The following is a 17,344-nucleotide window of genomic DNA, read 5'->3' as shown; positions in this document are numbered from 1 at the left end:
CACAATCGAATTGAATGGTGGAACATGCTCCAGGGGCTGAATGGCCTATTCCTGTTCCTATGTTCCTACTTACAGTGATGACTTTTGCAAACAGCTTTTTGGAAGGGGAGGATATGCAGACAGGATTAAACCTGGGTCCTTCCTGTTCCTTGGACTCAGTCACATTGGGCGGTGCCTTTACCCACTGAGTCATTGGGAGTAGGCTCCAGTTACCCTGCTGGAAAATGCACGTGTGAGGCCTCGGGTGAGGACAGTGGAATAGCCCGTCGACACTCACTGTCGAGGTTCACGCGTAGAGATTGGGCACATGGGTCACATATTTGAGAGAAACTGGTGAGTGTAAAACTGAACCCAGCCAGAGTCAGCGCCTTCAGGGGAGGAGAGGGAGGGGAATCAGTGAGTGTAGAACTGAGCCCAGCCACAGTCAGCACCTTCAGGGGAGGGGAACCAGTGAGTGTAGAACTGAACCCAGCCAGAGTCAGCACCTTCAGGGGAGGAGAGGGAGGGGAACCAGTGAGTGTAGAACTGAACCCAGCCAGAGTCAGCACCTTCAGGGGAGGAGAGGGAGGGGAACCAGTGAGTGTAGAACTGAACCCAGCCAGAGTCAGCACTTTCAAGGGAGGAGAGGGCGATGGAGGGGAACCAGTGAGTGTAGAACTGAACCCAGCCAGAGTCAGCATCTTCAGTGAGAAGGAAAAAATGTTGGAGGTGGTATAATGGGTTTGAATTTTAGCACAGGGAGTAGGGAGAGTGTGTGAGACGGTGATTTACAGCTGTGGAGAAACCAGAGAGGAATGTGTGTACCATAGAAACTAGAATTGTCCGATCTGAATTTCTATCCTGTCCTTAGTGATGATTTTGGAAACTCCTTTTACAGGGTATTAGAAGGGGAGGGTTTGCAGATGGGAAACTCGAACCAAGCATCACATCAAGATGTAACAGTCACTCGATTCACCACAACCTGAATATCATCATCCTTTGAATGTGGAAGGAGAAATGTTTGTCTGTTCTGTCTGTGGGAAAAGATTTCAAACATCAGTGTGACTGGAAAAGCACCGAGACACACACAACCGAGTGAGAGTGTTCCAGTGCACTGACTGTAGAGCTTTAACTAGTTACACAGCCTGAAAAAATATCACACCATTCATAGCGGGGAGAAACCGTACACGTGTTCTGTGTGTGAAAGGCTTCAACTGATCATCCAACCTGGAGAGACACAAGGTCATCCGCACCACGGAGAAACTGTGGAAATGTGGGGATTGTGGGAAGGAATTCTATTACCCATCTCAACTGGAAATTCATCGACGCAGTCACACTGGGGAGAGGCCGTTCACCTGCTCCATGTGTGGGAAAGGATTTACTCACTCATCCAACCTCACTGTACACCAGCGGGTTCACACTGGGGAGAGGCCGTTCACCTGCTCCATGTGTGGGAAGGGATTCACTTGTTCATCTCACCTCACTGATCACCAGCGAGATCACGCCAGAGAGAGACCGTTCGTCTGCTCTGTGTGTGGGAAAGGATTCATGAAATCATCTCACCACCTGAGACACCAGCGCACTCACACTGTCGAGAGGCCATTCACCGGCTCCGTGTGTGGAAAGGGATTCACTAATTCACCCCACCTTCTGGCTCACCAGCGAGTTCACACTGTCGAGAGGCCGTTTACCTGCTCTGAGTGTGGGAAGGGATTCACTCAGTCATCCCACTTCACTGCACACCAACTTGTTCACACCAATAAGAGACCGTTTAAATGTTCAGTCTGTGAGAAGAGCTTTAAAAGCAGAAATGATCTGATAGTACACCAACGCATTCACACTGGGGAGAGGCCGTTCACCTGCTCCATGTGTGGGAAGAGATTTACTAGTTCATCCAACCTGCTGACCCACCAACGCACTCACACTGGGGAGAGGCCGTTCACCTGCTCTGTGTGTGGGAAGGGATTCTCTGTGGCAGCCAGCCTCACTGCACACCAAGTTGTTCACACCAATGAGAGACCGTTTAAATGTTCTGACTGTGAGAAGAGATTTAAAAGCAGAAATGATCTGATGAGACACAAACGCACTCACACTGGAGAGAGGCCATTCACCTGCTCCATGTGTGGGAAGGGATTCGCTCGATCGTCCCACCTGCTGAGACACCAGCGAGTTCACAAGTGACTGCAGGGGTTGGATTCTGCTCTTATTGCAGCTGTTAATCACATCCAGGACTGAACCATGTTCATTCTGATTGTTGGGCTTTGTTTTCCCTGTAACTGAGCTGGAGGTTAATTTTATGGATATCTGACAAATAAATCAGCTTTGGTTCAAGCACACATTGTGCTGATTCCTTGATGTCTCCAAGATAAGAGGAGACTAATCGATATCCTGTTACCGACTGTTCCATTTTTGGGCCTTATCTCCTTTGTTCAATAAAGACTTGTCCTTATGTAGCACCTCACATGACCTCAGGACCTCGTGCTTTACAGCCAATAGGATACAACAACATCAAAGTACATTTGAAGTGCGTTCACTGTTGCAATGTAGGAAGTGCAGCAGACAATTTGCACACAGCAAGCTGCCACGAACAGCGATGTGATACTGGCCAGATAATCTGTTTTAGTGATATTGGTTGAGGGATGATGGAGCCTCAATTGAGCGATTCATCTAAAAGATGGCAACACTGACAGTGCAGCAATCCCTCAGTACTGCATTGGAATGTCAGCCTAGATTTTGTGCTCAAGTATCTACAGGTGGACTTGAACCCACAACCTACTGACTCAGAGATGAGAGTGCTACCACTGAGCCACAACTGACACCCGATCATTACTCACGATTATTTCAGTTCTCATTCCTTCGGTTACTCTCATGGACAAACCCTAGGTTTCTATATCTTTCAGATTGTCACTCCTAGCCTTGGTATCCAGGGAAGGTATCGGTAAGACATCCAGGTACCTGCCCTGGGAGTGTTTGATGGGACAGTGTGGAGGGATCTTTACTCTGTATCTAACCCGTGCTGTACCTGCCATGGGAGTGTTTGATGAGACAGTGTCGAGGGAGCTTAACTATGTATCTAACCCGTGCTGTACCTGCCCTGGGAGTATTTGATGGGACAGTGTTGAGGGAGCTTTACTCTGTATCTAACCCTTGCTGTACCTGCCCTGGGAGTGTTTGATGAGACAGTGTGAAGGGAGCTTTACTATGTATCTAACCCGTGCTGTACCTGCCCTGGGAGTGTTTGATGAGACAGTGTAAAGGGAGCTTTAATCTGTATCTACCCCATGCTGTACCTGACTGGAGAGTGCCTCAGGCAGACACTAGGTGCTCAGAATACCCCAATCTCCAATGCTGATATCCACCACCTCGATGAGAACATCATTTAACCCAAAGATAAGAGAAACCCATCAGTTCCTCCCCCGGACACAGATCCGGAGGAACAGTGAGTGTCCCGAGCATTGTTGTACAGTGTGCTCGATAGTTCCTCCCTGGGTCTGAGCCTTTTGGTGATGATTTGAATTTGATGCCCTCGAGTTACTGACTCACCGACTGGTGGAAATAGTTTTTCCTCATTTACCTGATTACATCTTGAACACCTCCCTCAGATCACAAATTAAGTTATTTAGTTATCAGGGACTTGTTACCAATACCTTTCCTGGATACCAAGGCTAGGAGAGGCACTCTGGGAAGGTATGGGGAGCTGGGCTTTGTACATGAGAGTAACCTTTGTTCTAATGAAAAGATCCCAGTTTCTCCAATCTCTCCCGATAACTAAAGCCTCTCTTCCCTGGTAACATCTCAGTGAATCTCTCGACATCCTCTCCATGGCCTCGTCATCCCTCTGGTATAAGATGTCCAAAAGCTAACACAATATTCCAACTGCAGCCTAACCAATGATTTGTTCAGGTTTACATATCCTCTGCCCATTTATACACTACACCCTTATGTATAAAACCTAGGATCATGTGCTTTTTTAACCACTTTATCAACATAAAATGGCTAAAATACATTGACTTAAATATGTATTATAGGAAAGAGAAGTTTAGTCTAAGTTAGAAACTCAAACAATCGATTCACTGCAGACAGGTCACCATGGCAACACTGATAAGACATTCCATTTACTGAACCCATTTGTTGGAATCTGTAATCAGATCAGGGGAAAGAACAGGTTTGTCTGTTAGTAACCACAATATAAGCTTAAGCCAGAGTGAGGAATAGAATAGGTTAGATTAGAATGTGTGATGTGTAGATCTATAATTGTGAAACTATAAGAAATAACAACTAACAGCAGGCAGAGTAGTTTAGGGTTAATGAGAAAATTACTGAAGAAAAGTAACTGCTGGGAACCAGGGAAATGTCCTTGCAAATCACAGATTAGAGAAGTTCCAGCTGTCCTTTCCCAGCTTCCTGCCAAAACCCAGCAGAGAAGACACAGAAGAGTCCGGTGCCAGAGATGGATCACTGCAGGGTATAAAAGTGAGGGGAGACTGATGTAAGGGAGCAGTCAGGACTGGAGACACCAGAGATCAAGCTCAGGGCGCCCGAGGTTCCATCCAGTGGGCTGACCTCGTGTCAGTTACTGTGGACACGTGGGACTTGCATGTTTACTCTGATTGATGGATCAATATAAGATATGGAAGAGGACAGAGAATCTGTTCATCTTATATTTCTTAATAAGGTATTAATGTTGCTGACAGTCTCAAACCTACTAATTAACTAAACATGGTATTAGCTACAATCAAACCAAACATCACGTCAAGATCTGACAGTCACTCCATTCAGCAGGACCTGAACATTATCGGTCTTTGAATGTGGAAGGAGAAATATTTGCCTGTTCTGTCCATGGCAAAAAATTTCAAACATCAGTGTGACTGGAAAAGCACCGAGTGAGATTGTTCCAATGCACTGACTGTGGAAAGAGCTTTAACCAGTTACGCAGCCTGACAAAAATGAGGCTTCAACTGATCATCCAATCTGGAGACAAGGACTCCCGTACCACAGGGAAACTGTGGGAATGTGGAAAGGGATTTAATTACCCATCCCAGCTGGATATTCAGTGACGTATTCACACTGGGGAGAGGCCACTCACTTGGTCCATGTGCAGGAAGGGATTCACTCTGTTATCCAAGCTCCAGACGCACAAGCGAGTTCACATGGGGGAGAGACCGATCACATGTATTGAGTGTGGGAAGGGATGACTTCAATCATCCCATCTTCTGACACACCAACTTATTCACACTGTTGAGACTTCATTTCAATGTTCTGACTGTGAGAAGAGCTTTAAAAGCACAAAGGATCAGCTGACGCACCACGTACTCACACTGAAGAGACCATTCACCTGCAGAGTGTGGGAAAGGATTCACTCAGTCATGCTCTCTGTTCAGACACCAGCGAATTCACGCGGAGGAGACTGTTCACCTGCACTGAGTGTGGGAAAGGATTCACTCAAACATGCTCTCTGCTGAGACACCAGCGAGTTCACAACTAACTGCAGCGTTTTGGATTCTGCTGTTTTTGCTGCTGTTAACCACATCCTGGACTGAATCATGTTCACTATGGAAATCATGCTTTATTTCTGCTGATATTAATAACCCCTATAACTGGGCTTGAGTTTAATATTCTGGATAAATATTAAATAAATCAGCTTTTTTTCAAACACAGTAGTGTGTTGAATATTTGATTTCTCCATGATAAGAGACTAATTGATGTTCTGTTACCCACTGTTCCATTTTTGGGCCTTTTCTTACTCTAGATTATTTCAGTTCTCATCTAGTTCTCATTCTACCACATCAAATCCCAAGCTTGTTGTGGGTGTGATGTAGTGTCTCACTTTACACTTCTCTGAAGTTCTGTTGACCCATCCTTTATAGACCTATCTTGCATAAGATTTTAAATCTGTTATTTTCTGTACCATTTAACCCTTTTTGGATCTGATTTTTTTTTAAACTCCTCCACACATATTGCATGTGAGACCCTTTGAAATGTTCTGATCTTTGTAACTCTCATTGCTGATCTCGTTGATTGAATCTCTTGTTGCTAACATACCTTGCACTATTTCTTTAATCAAGATCATTGTTTCAAATACTTCCTTTATCAGTTCATTAGATCCTCCATTGACCCATGTCAATAAACTTTGGTTCAGGCTGGGGTTTGGGTGTAGGTTTAGGGTTAGTGGTTGGGGCTATTTGTGGATAGTCAATACGATGTTCGGTTTACGAGTTAGTGATTAAGGTTAGAAACCACAATTGACAACACCGTGTTACTAGACGCATCGATTTTAATTTCATTTTTTTTAAACCTCACGCAGACAAGTCACAAAACAGCCTCATGAATTGTTCATTCCAGGAACCTTCTTTCTGACCGAGTCCACTTTCCTCCAATTCTTTCACATCTCGACATTTCCGACAGAAAAAAACATCAGGGACATTAGACTTCGGGATTTTGGGACAAGAACAGTCAGATCCAGATGTTGCGCTGGTTACATCCAATTATTGGCCTGTCTGAAAAGGGCTTCTGACAATAACCTGTCACCAGGCCCCACCAGTCCCCGTCTAATTCCACCGTCACAACTTCGTCCATTACCCACCTTCCGCCCTCACTACAGCTGGATTCACAACCACAACCATTCCCCATACTGAGGCTCTCCCATTCCCATTTTGTAGTCTGTGTAAGTGGTCCCTGGATTTGGTGTCTCTGTGTAAGTGGTCCCTGGATTTGGTGTCTCAGTGTAAGTGGTCCCTGGATTTGGTGTCTCACTGTAAGTGGTCCTGGATTTGGTGTCTGTGTAAGTGGTCCCTGGATTTGGTGTCTCAGTGTAAGTGGTCCCTGGATTTGGTGTCTGTGTAAGTGGTCCCTGGATTTAGTGTCTCAGTTAAGTGGTCCTCGATTTGGTGTCTCAGTTAAGTGGTCCTCGATTTGGTGTCTCAGTGTAAGTGGTCCTCGATTTGGTGTCTCAGTTAAGTGGTCCTCGATTTGGTGTCTCAGTGTAAGTGGTCCCTGGATTTGGTGTCTCAGTGTAAGTGGTCCCTGGATTTTGTGTCTCAGTGTAAGTGGTCCCTGGATGTTGTGTCTCAGTGTAAGTGGTCCTAGACAGACTAGAAGGAATCTTTCCCCCAGCCACAATGACGTCACACAGATTGACCATAGGGTTTAAATCTCTGGCGGGTTTGTGATTCAACAGCACTTCTTCACTGGGACTGAGGCAAACCCACAGCCCAGCAAAGCGTTTAGCACAGAATGATCCCACACAAATCTATTCCCCACTAACACTGTCCACATTCATTCACCAGAAACAGCCCAGTGCCCGCGGGTAACTGCACTCAACGTCTGACTTCAGTTAAACACACAATTCAAAACACTGTAAAGAGTAAACAAACCTCATTATAGTTAGCAGAATCTATTCGTGGTCAGTGTACCCCCTCACCCCAGAATAGTCCAGATAAATGGGTCATTTTCAGATGGGCAAATTGTAACTCGTGGAGTGCCACAGGGATCACTGCTGGGAGCTCAACTATTTACACTTTATGTTAATGACTTGGATGAAGGGACTGTGTGTAATGTAGCCAAATTTGACGATGATACAAAGACAGGTGGGAAAGCAAGTTGTGAAGAGGACACAAAGAATCTGCAAAGGGATATAGATAGGTTAAGTGAGTGGGCAAAAATTTGGCAGCTGGGGTATAATGTGGGAAAATGTGAAGTTATCCACTTTGGTCGGAAGAATAAAAATTATTATTTTAATGGAGACTACAAAATGCAGCGGTACAGAGGGATCTGGAGGTCCTTCTACATGAAACACAAAAAGCTCACCTGCAGATACAGCAATTAATTCGGAAGGCAAATGGAATGTTCACCTTTATTGCAAGGGGATGGAGTATAAAAGCACGGAAGTCCTGCTACAACTGTATAGGGCATTGGTGAGACCACACCTGCAGTACTGTGTACGGTTTTGGTCTCCTTATTTAAGGAGGGATATACTTGCATTGGAGGCAATTCAGACAAGGTTCACTAGGTTAATTCCCGAGATGAAGGGATTGTCTTATGATGAAATGTTGGGCAGGTTGGGTTTATACTCATTGAAGATTAGAAGAATGAGAGGTGATCTTATTGAACCATATAAGATTCTGAGGGGGCTTCACAAAATGTTTTCCCTCGTAGGGAATCTAGAACTAAGGGGCATAGTTTCAGAGTAAGGGGTCGGATATTTGAAACAGAGATGGGGAGGAATTTCTTCTCTGAGGGTCTTGAATCTTTGGAATTCTCTGCCCCAGAGAACTGTGGAGGCTGGGTCATTGAATATATTTAAGATTGAGATAGACATATTTCTGAACGATAGAGGAATCAAGGGTTATGAGGAGCAGGCAGGAAAGTGGAGTGCCCAGTCAGAACATTTAAAAGGTCTCTCATCAGTGTGATCAAGTTGGTCTGTAGTGAGTTGGGATGAACAAGTGAATCTCTTCCCACACACGGAGCAGGTAAATGGTCTTTATTGCGAGCTCGCTGGCATGTCAGCATGCTAGACAATTGAATCACATTCAACATAAGGGCAGTTGAACAGCCTCTCCCTAGTTTTCAGCGTTTTGTTAATTGAATCCCTTCCCACGGTCCCCACATTTCCACGGTTTCTCCGTGGTGCGGGTGTCCTTGTGTCTCAGGTTGGACGATCAGTTGAAGCCTCGTCCACACACACAACACGTGTACAGTTTCTCCCGCTGTAAATGGTGCGCTGTTTTTCAGGCTGTGTAACTGGTAAAAGCTCCTTCCACAGTCAGTGCACTGGAACACTCTCACTCGGGTATGTGTGTCTCGGTGCTTTTCCAGTCACACTGATCTTTGAAATCTTTTCCCACAGACAACCATTTATTCTTCCACATGCAAAGTCTGATGATAGTCAGGTCTTGATGAATCGAGTGACTCGGTCAGAACATGAGGTGATGTTTGGTTTGTGTTTCTCGTTTGCAAATCATCCCGTTCTGATTCTCTGTAAAGGGAGTTTACAAAATACATCACTGTAATTATTGATAGAAATTCAGAACAGATAATTTTAGTTTCTATAGAACATTTTTTACTCTCTTGTTCCCCCAAAGCTGTAAATCCCCATCCCACACACTCTCCCTCCTCCCTGTGCTAAACTCCACACCCATCGCACCATCTCCATCATTTTATCCTCCGCTCCCAGTTTTCTCCCTCGCTCTACTCTGGCTGGATTCAGCTTACAGCTCCTGTGTGCAGAATGAGAATAAAAGCAATGAACTGATGATTTTCTCTCCTGGACACTGGGCTTATTTTCATGGACCAATAGAGTGATACTGTGTTGCCCCAGGGTCACCAGACAAGAATCAGAACAAGGCTTCCTTTCAGGGGCCACTAATATGGGGAGAAACATGTCGTCCAATCAAAGTGACAGAGATCCTGAAGCCCCGCCCACTCTTTGTTCCTGCCCAAAGTACTGCGCAGTCGCAGTGAGCCTCGCCCTGTCCAAGCTGGCGGCCTGTGAGCCCGCTCCCCCGGGCGGTCACTCACAGGGCCCGTCACCGGGGGGCAAACACGGGGCCTGTGGGCTCTTATTTGGCACCTCAGGCCCACACCAGGTGTTTATAAAGCTTCTAAACCCACCCACAGGACCAATCCATCCCCTGCACCCACAATCTGATAATTTTTATCCCAAGTAATATCGATACTATCTTGTTTGCTGCTACATTGGCAGAATCCTCTTCTGTAGTGAAGACAGAAGCAATGTACTCATTTAAAACCTCAACCATGCCCTCTGCCTCCACACGAATATCTTCTTTTTAATCCCCACCCATCCCTTGATTAAGGGGATAGATCAGACAGCGGTTCTGAAACAAACACTGCGGCCCGATAAGCCAATCGGCTATTTATGCAGAATGTTAAACCCCAGCCTGGAACAGCAGTTTACAAAAGCCCTGACTGTGAGTCCAGGATAGAGACTCTCAACATTCTCTCCTCCTGGTTCCTGGCCCAGGGAAAGGCCGCGCATGCGCCCTGCTGCCCCCCCGGAGCCTGTCACCGGGAGAAAGCCCCGCAACTGCCGGGGACCCCGCTCGGGGAAAGGCCGGAGCCGCAGGTTCTTGTTCGGGGCCTGAGGCCAGCACCGGGTGTGTGTGAAGCGGATAATGCAGAGTGTTGTCTCTCGGGCCTGGGCCCACACTCAGTGTATGTGAAGCCCGTGGAGTTTATTAACCTGCTCCCTCCCTCCGCCCATCTCTCACCCGCTGTCGCCACTCCACCTCCCGCAGCCCGCACATGCTCAACTCACACTGCCCGGGTGATTGACGGCAGCTCCCAACCAATGGGAAGAGCGGGGGTGGGACTGGAGGACCTAGCGCGCGGGTGGTCCTCCAACCAATCGGAGTGTGTGAGGGGCGGAGCTTGCAGCTCCCAGTGGGCAGGGCTGAGCCCGGATCTCCCTCACTGTCTGAGCATGCGCGGGCGGGGAAGACATTGTTGTTGCGCACAGATGGACGCGCATGCGCGGTACGTCTCGATGTGTCACAATGGCACCATACAGACCCGGAGCTTTCCTTTCATCATCATCATAGGCGGTCCCTTGAACCAGGATAACTTGCTTCCACACGAGGTCACAGATGTTTCAACGAAGGACCCGATGTTCCAGTCCTGAACTCCAATAGAGGGGGTGGAAGATGCCTGTGTGTGGATTAACGTGTGCTGAACGTTGCACACCAGCCACCACACGGGCTTGACAGAGCTAGGTCTTGGTCCAGTGGCAAAGGGTAATGATTGATGGATGTTTTTGTGACTGGAATGATGTTTCCAGTGGGGTTTCGCAAGGCTCAGTACTGGGTCCCTTGCTTTTTGTGCTTTATATATCAACGATTTAGATTTGAATACAGGGAGTATGATTAAGAAGTTTGCAGACAACACTAAAATTGGCTGTGTGGTTATAATGAAGAGGAATGTCATGGGCTGCAGGAGGATATCAATCTACTGGTCAGGTGGGCAGAGCAGTGGCAAATGGAATTTAATTCAGAGAAGTGTGAGGTGATGTACTTTTGGAGGGCTAATAAGGAAACATAGAAACATAGAAAATAGGTGCAGGAGTAGGCCATTCGGCCCTTCTAGCCTGCACCGCCATTCAATGAGTTCATGGCTGAACATGCAACTTCAGTACCCCATTCCTGCTTTCTCGCCATACCCCTTGATCCCCCTAGTGGTAAGGACTTCATCCAACTCCTTTTTGAATATATTTAGTGAATTGGCCTCAACAACTTTCTGTGGTAGAGAATTCCACAGGTTCACCACTCTCTGGATGAAGAAATTCCTCCTCATCTCGGTCCTAAATGGCTTACCCCTTATCCTTAGACTGTGTCCCCTGGTTCTGGACTTCCCCAACATTGGGAACATTCTTCCTGCATCTAACCTGTCTAACCCCGTCAGAATTTTAAACGTTTCTATGAGGTTCCCTCTCATTCTTCTGAACTCCAGTGAATACAAGCCCAGTTGATCCAGTCTTTCTTGATAGGTCAGTCCCACCATCCTGGGAATCAGTCTGGTGAACCTTCGCTGCACTCCCTCAATAGCAAGAATGTCCTTCCTCAGGTTAGGAGACCAAAACTGTATACAATACTGCAGGTGTGGCCTCACCAAGGCCCTGTACAACTGTAGCAACACCTCCCTGCCCCTGTACTCAAATCCCCTCGATATGAAGGCCAACATGCCATTTGCTTTCTTAACCGCCTGCTGTACCTGCATACCAACCTTCAATGACTGATGTACCATGACACCCAGGTCTCTTTGCACCTCCCCTTTTCCTAATCTGTCACCATTCAGATAATAGTCTGTCTCTCTGTTTTTACCACCAAAGTGGATAACCTCACATTTATCCACATTATACTTCATCTGCCATGCATTTGCCCACTCACCTAACCTATCCAAGTCACTCTGCAGCCTCATAGCATCCTCCTCGCAGCTCACACTGCCACCCAACTTAGTGTCATCCGCAAATTTGGAGATACTACATTTAATCCCCTCATCTAAATCATTAATGTACAGTGTAAACAGCTGGGGTCCCAGCACAGAACCTTGCGGTACCCGACTAGTCACCGCCTGCCATTCTGAAAAGTCCCCATTTACTCCTACTCTTTGCTTCCTGTCTGACAACCAGTTCTCAATCCATGTCAGTACACTACCCCCAATCCTATGTGCTTTAACTTTGTACATTAATCTCTTGTTTGGGACCTTGTCGAAAGCCTTCTGAAAGTCCAAATATACCACATCAACTGGTTCTCCCTTGTCCACTCTACTGGAAACATCCTCAAAAATTTCCAGAAGATTTGTCAAGCATGATTTCCCTTTCACAAATCCATGCTGACTTGGACCTTTCATGTCACCTCTTTCCAAATGCACTGCTATGACATCCTTGATAATTGATTCCATCATTTTACCCACTACCGATGTCAGGCTGACCGGTCTATAATTCCCTGTTATTTCTCTCCCTCCTTTTTTAATAAGTGGGGTTACATTGGCTACCCTCCACTCCATAGGAACTGATCCAGAGTCAATAGAATGTTGGAAAATGACTGTCAATGCATCCACTATTTCCAAGGCCACCTCCTTAAGTACCCTGGGATGCAGTCCATCAGGCCCTGGGGATTTATCGGCCTTCAATCCCATCAATTTCCCCAACACAATTTCCTGACTAATAAGGATTTCCCTCAGTTCCTCCTCCTTACTAGACCCTCTGACCTCTTTTCTATCCGGAAGGTTGTTTGTGTCCTCCTTAGTGAATACCGAACCAAAGTACTTGTTCAATTGGTCCGCCATTTCTTTGTTCCCCGTTATGACTTCCCCTGATTCTGACTGCAGGGTACCTATGTTTGTCTTTACTAACCTTTTTCTCTTTACATATCTATAGAAACTTTTGCAATCCGCCTTAATGTTCCCTGCAAGCTTCTTCTCGTACTCCATTTTCCCTGCCCTAATCAAACCCTTTGTCCTCCTCTGCTGAGTTCTAAATTTCTCCCAGTCCCCGGGTTCACTGCTATTTCTGGCCAATTTGTATGCCACTTCCTTGGCTTTAATACTATCCCTGATTTCCCTTGATAGCCACGGTTGAGCCACCTTACCTTTTTTATTTTTACGCCAGACAGGAATGTACAATTGTTGTAGTTCATCCATGTGGTCTCTAAATGTCTGTCATTGCCCATCCACAGTCAACCCCTTAAGTATCATTCGCCAATCTATCCTAGCCAATTCACACCTCATACCTTCAAAGTTACCCTTCTTTAAGTTCTGGACCATGGTCTCTGAATTAACTGTTTCATTCTCCATCCTAATGCAGAATTCCACCATATTATGGTCACTCTTCCCCAAGGGGCCTCGCACGAGATTGCTAATTAATCGTCTCTCATTACACAACACCCAGTCTAAGATGGCCTCCCCCCTAGTTGGTTCCTCGACATATTGGTCTAAAAAACCATCCCTTATGCACTCCAGGAAATCCTCCTCCACCGTATTGCTTCCAGTTTGGTTAACCCAATCTATGTGCATATTAAAGTCACCCATTATAACTGCTGCACCTTTATTGCATGCACCCCTAATTTCATGTTTGATGCCCTCCCCAACATCACTACTACTGTTTGGAGGTCTGTACACAACTCCCACTAACATTTTTTGCCCTTTGGTGTTCTGCAGCTCTACCCATATAGATTCCACATCATCCATGCTATTGTCCTTCTGAACTATTGCTTTAATTTCCTCCTTAACCAGCAATGCTACCCCACCTCCTTTTCCTTTTATTCTATAAACAGGCTATAAACATTAAGCGGTAGGCCACTTAATAGTGTAGATGAACAAAGGGACCTTGGAGTGCTTGTCCACAGAACTCTTTTTTGGGGGAAACGAAAACAGTAAATCGTGGCCCCCCGATCTGGGGGACGCACCAGACATTTACAAGGTCCTTCTTTTTTGTTTTTTGTATTTTTTTTTGTTTCTTTGTTTTTTTTTAAAGTTTTTTTTTGGGCACTAAAATCATATATATTTTTCCCTACAAGTGCCCCCTACAAAAAGGGAGGGGACACTAAAAACACCGGCAATTAAAACAAATTAAACTTTAAAACATAAAGTCAAATTAAAATTTGGTTGCCGGGCGTGATGATGCACTCCAGTCCCTCCGGTGCCCACCTCTCGCGGAAGGCCGCGAGCGTACCGGTGGACACCGCGTGCTCCATCTCCAAGGACACCCTGGCGCGGATGTACGCGCGGAAGAGAGGCAGGCAGTCAGGTTGAACGACCCTCTCGACCGCCCGCTGCCTGGACCGGCTGATGGCACCCTTGGCCGTGCCCAGAAGCAGTCCTACGAGGAGGCCCTCGGACCTACCCGCTCCCCTCCGCACAGGGTGCCCAAAGATCAGGAGTGTGGGACTGAAGTGCAGCCAAAATTTCAGGAGCAGCCCCTTTAAATAAGAAAACAGGGGCTGCAACCTTGTGCATTCAATAAAAACATGGAACACGGACTCCTCCAGACCGCAGAAATTGCAGGCGGCCTGGGAGCCCGTGAACCGGCTTAAAAATTTATTGCACGGCACTGCTCCATGCACCACCCTCCAGGCCAAGTCCCCGATAAATACTGGGAGGACTCCCGCGTAGAGTGCCCTTCATCGGGGACCCCCGCCTCCTCCGGACGGCAAGATGGTATGCCATGGCGTGTCCGGACGGCAGGCGAGGATTTCAAAGGTGAGAGTGTGCAGGAGCAGCCCGTACAGGAAACCCCTCCGCGCGGAACTGAAAGGCACGGAGGGGATTTCCTCGAGGCGGCTCAAGTTGTGAGGTGCCGGCTCCCGAGGGAGGTTCCGGGGTTTGGCGCCGATGAGGAATTCCGTCCGGACGGGGGTCAGTTCCGACGGGATCTCCCCACGTGCATGAGCCTCCTCGATGCACCTAACAGAGTCAGGGCCTAGAGCTGTTTTTAGCGACTCGATGGCATCGGCCGCGCGGCGGACGTTGGCGGAATTTAGGCGCTGCGCCAGCGTGTCTGGCGCCATCCAGCCCGCTCCTCCGCCATCGAGCAGGTCCCTGACTCTGGTGACCTCACCAGCCACAGCCCTCTCGTCCGACCGCCACCTAAAACCTCGGTCGTGGAGGTACGGATTCCCGAGCAGCGGCTCCTGCAGGACAGCCGCCATTCCAGCCGGTGGAGAGCTGCGCTTGGTGGAGACTTTGTTCCAGACCCTGGTGAGTTCCTGGTAAAAGACAGGCAGCTCCTGGAAGGCGGTCCTGATGCCCCCCAAGCTCACAAACAGGAGCTGCGTGTCGTAGTTGAGACCGTGCTGCTGGCGGAAGAAATACGTCGCCAGAGCACGCCACCTAGGAGGGGGCTCAACGTAAAGGTATCTCTGCAGGGTCTGAAGATGGAATATCGCGAGCTGGGTGCTGACGCACACCAACGACTGACCGCCCTCCCCAAGCGGGAGACTCAAGACGGTGGCAGAGACCCAGTGCTTCCTGTTGTTCCAGAAGAAGTCCACCAGCTTCTTCTGTATCTTGGTGACAAACGCAGGGGGAGGGGTCAAAGTGACCAGCTGGTACCACAACATGGTGGCCACCAGCTGGTTTATGACTCGCGCTCGACCCCTGCAGGACAGCACTCGGAGCAGTCCTGTCCAGCGCCCTAGGCGAGCGGCGACCTTGGCCTCCAGCTCTTGCCAGTTCGCTGGCCAGGCTTCCTCGTCGGGGCTAAGGTAGACTCCCAGATAGAGGAGATGGGTCATGCTCCAGGCAAAAGGCCTGAGCTCCTCCGGCAGGGAGTCCACCCGCCACTGACCCACCAGGAGTCCGGAACATTTCTCCCAGTTGATCCTGGCAGAGGATGCGGCCGAGTAAATCTCCTGGCACTCACGCATCCTCCGCAGGTCAGCGGGATCGTCTACCGCGAGGAGCACGTCATCGGCGTAAGCCGAGAGGACGACCTCCACGCCCGGCCCTTGCAGAGCCAGTCCCGTCAACCTCATCTGCAGGAGGCGCAGGAAAGGCTCCACGCAGATGGCATATAACTGGCCGGACATGGGGTAGCCCTGGCGCACCCCTCTCCCAAAGTGAAGGGGCGCCGTCAATGACCCGTTAACCTTTATCAGACACTCCGCGGCGGTGTACAAAAGTCGGATCCGGGCGACGAAATGCATCCCGAACCCGAAAGCGCGCAGATTTCCGAACAGATAGTCGTGATCCACCCTGTCGAACGCCTTCTCTTGGTCGAGAGATAGGAAGGCGGCCGACAGACTAGCCTCCTGGGAATGATGGATAAGGTCCCGGACCAGATGGATGTTATCATGGATTGTCCGGCCCGGGACCGTGTAGGACTGGTCGGGGTGGATCATGTGGTCCAGCACGGCGCCAAGGCGAGCAGACATCGTCCTGGCGAAAATTTTGTAGTCCGTGCTGAGGAGGGAGACCGGGCGCCAGTTCTTAAGGAGGCGGAGATCGCCCTTCTTAGGCAGCAGGACGATGACTGCCCTGCGCCAAGAGAGGGGCATCTCCCCGGTCGCCAGACTTTCCCCCAGGACCCACGCGTAGTCGCCCCCCAGGACATCCCAGAACGCCCTGTGGAACTCCACGGTCAGCCCGTCCAGCCCCCGGGCTTTTCCCCTCGAGAGCCGGGCGAGGGCGCCAGTCAGCTCCGCCAGGCTTAGCGGAGCTTCCAGATTTTCGGCGCCCTCCGGGCTGACCTTCGGCAGGTCCTCCCACAAAACTCTACGCGCTTCCTCGCTGGACGGCTCCGGAGAGAACAGAGCCCCGTAATATTCATGGGCCCTGTTGTTGACGCCCTCCGGATCCGAGACGAGAGAGCCGTCGTCGGCCAGCAGCATCAAGAGCTGCTTACGGACACTCTGTCTTTTTTCCAGCTGGTAGAAGAAGGGGGAGCCGCGGTCCAGATCCCGCAGGAACCGGATCCGCGACCTCACGAACGCGCCTCGGGACCCGACGAGCTGCAGGTCCTTCAGCGCGGCCTTCTTCGCTTTGTACACCATCCACAGGGCCGGGTCCTCGACGACTTGACTGAGACGGGACTCCAGTTCGAGCACCTCTTTTTCTAGGCGCCCGACCCTGGCTGCCCGCCTCTTGGTCGACCCCCTCGCATACTCTTGACAGAAGACGCGGACGTGAGCCTTGCCCACGTCCCACCATAGCCTCAAGGAGGGGAAGCCCCCCTGCTTCCTACTCCAGTCGGCCCAGAAACGATGGAACGAGTCCTGGAACCGTACGTCCTCCAGCAGCTGGTTGTTAAAATGCCAGTACGCGGACCCCGTCCTCACGCGGAGCGAAGCGATCTCCGCCCACACCAGGTGGTGGTCCGAACACGGCACCGGCCACATGGAGGCCGCTGGGATGC

At 49.0% G+C, this 17,344-nt stretch overlaps 2 protein-coding genes across 2 annotated transcripts in view; one reads left to right on the top strand and one right to left on the bottom strand.

Annotated features, from left to right (window-relative positions):
- The window catches only part of LOC139274160 (zinc finger protein 420-like), a gene marked incomplete at its 5' end in the record, with an annotated part of 62,189 nt that extends 59,296 nt beyond the window's left edge, over positions 1-2,893 (top strand). Inside the window, one exon of the mRNA XM_070891199.1 lies at positions 1,213-2,893. Coding sequence (XP_070747300.1) covers positions 1,213-2,160 — 948 coding nt within the window. The remainder of the gene's footprint in view (positions 1-1,212) is intronic.
- A 5,553-nt stretch (positions 2,894-8,446) lies between these two features.
- Positions 8,447-17,344, bottom strand: part of LOC139273772 (zinc finger protein 3-like) — a 101,350-nt gene continuing 92,452 nt past the window's right edge. The window contains exon 6 of the transcript XR_011595344.1: positions 8,447-8,956. The gene's annotated coding sequence lies outside the window, so the exon portion shown is untranslated. The remainder of the gene's footprint in view (positions 8,957-17,344) is intronic.

The sequence above is a fragment of the Pristiophorus japonicus genome, chromosome 9, assembly GCF_044704955.1.
Source record: "Pristiophorus japonicus isolate sPriJap1 chromosome 9, sPriJap1.hap1, whole genome shotgun sequence".
Lineage (NCBI taxonomy): Eukaryota > Metazoa > Chordata > Chondrichthyes > Pristiophoridae > Pristiophorus > Pristiophorus japonicus.
The sequence above is the reverse complement of the archived record's forward strand: the minus strand, read 5'-3'. Positions and strand labels throughout refer to the sequence as shown.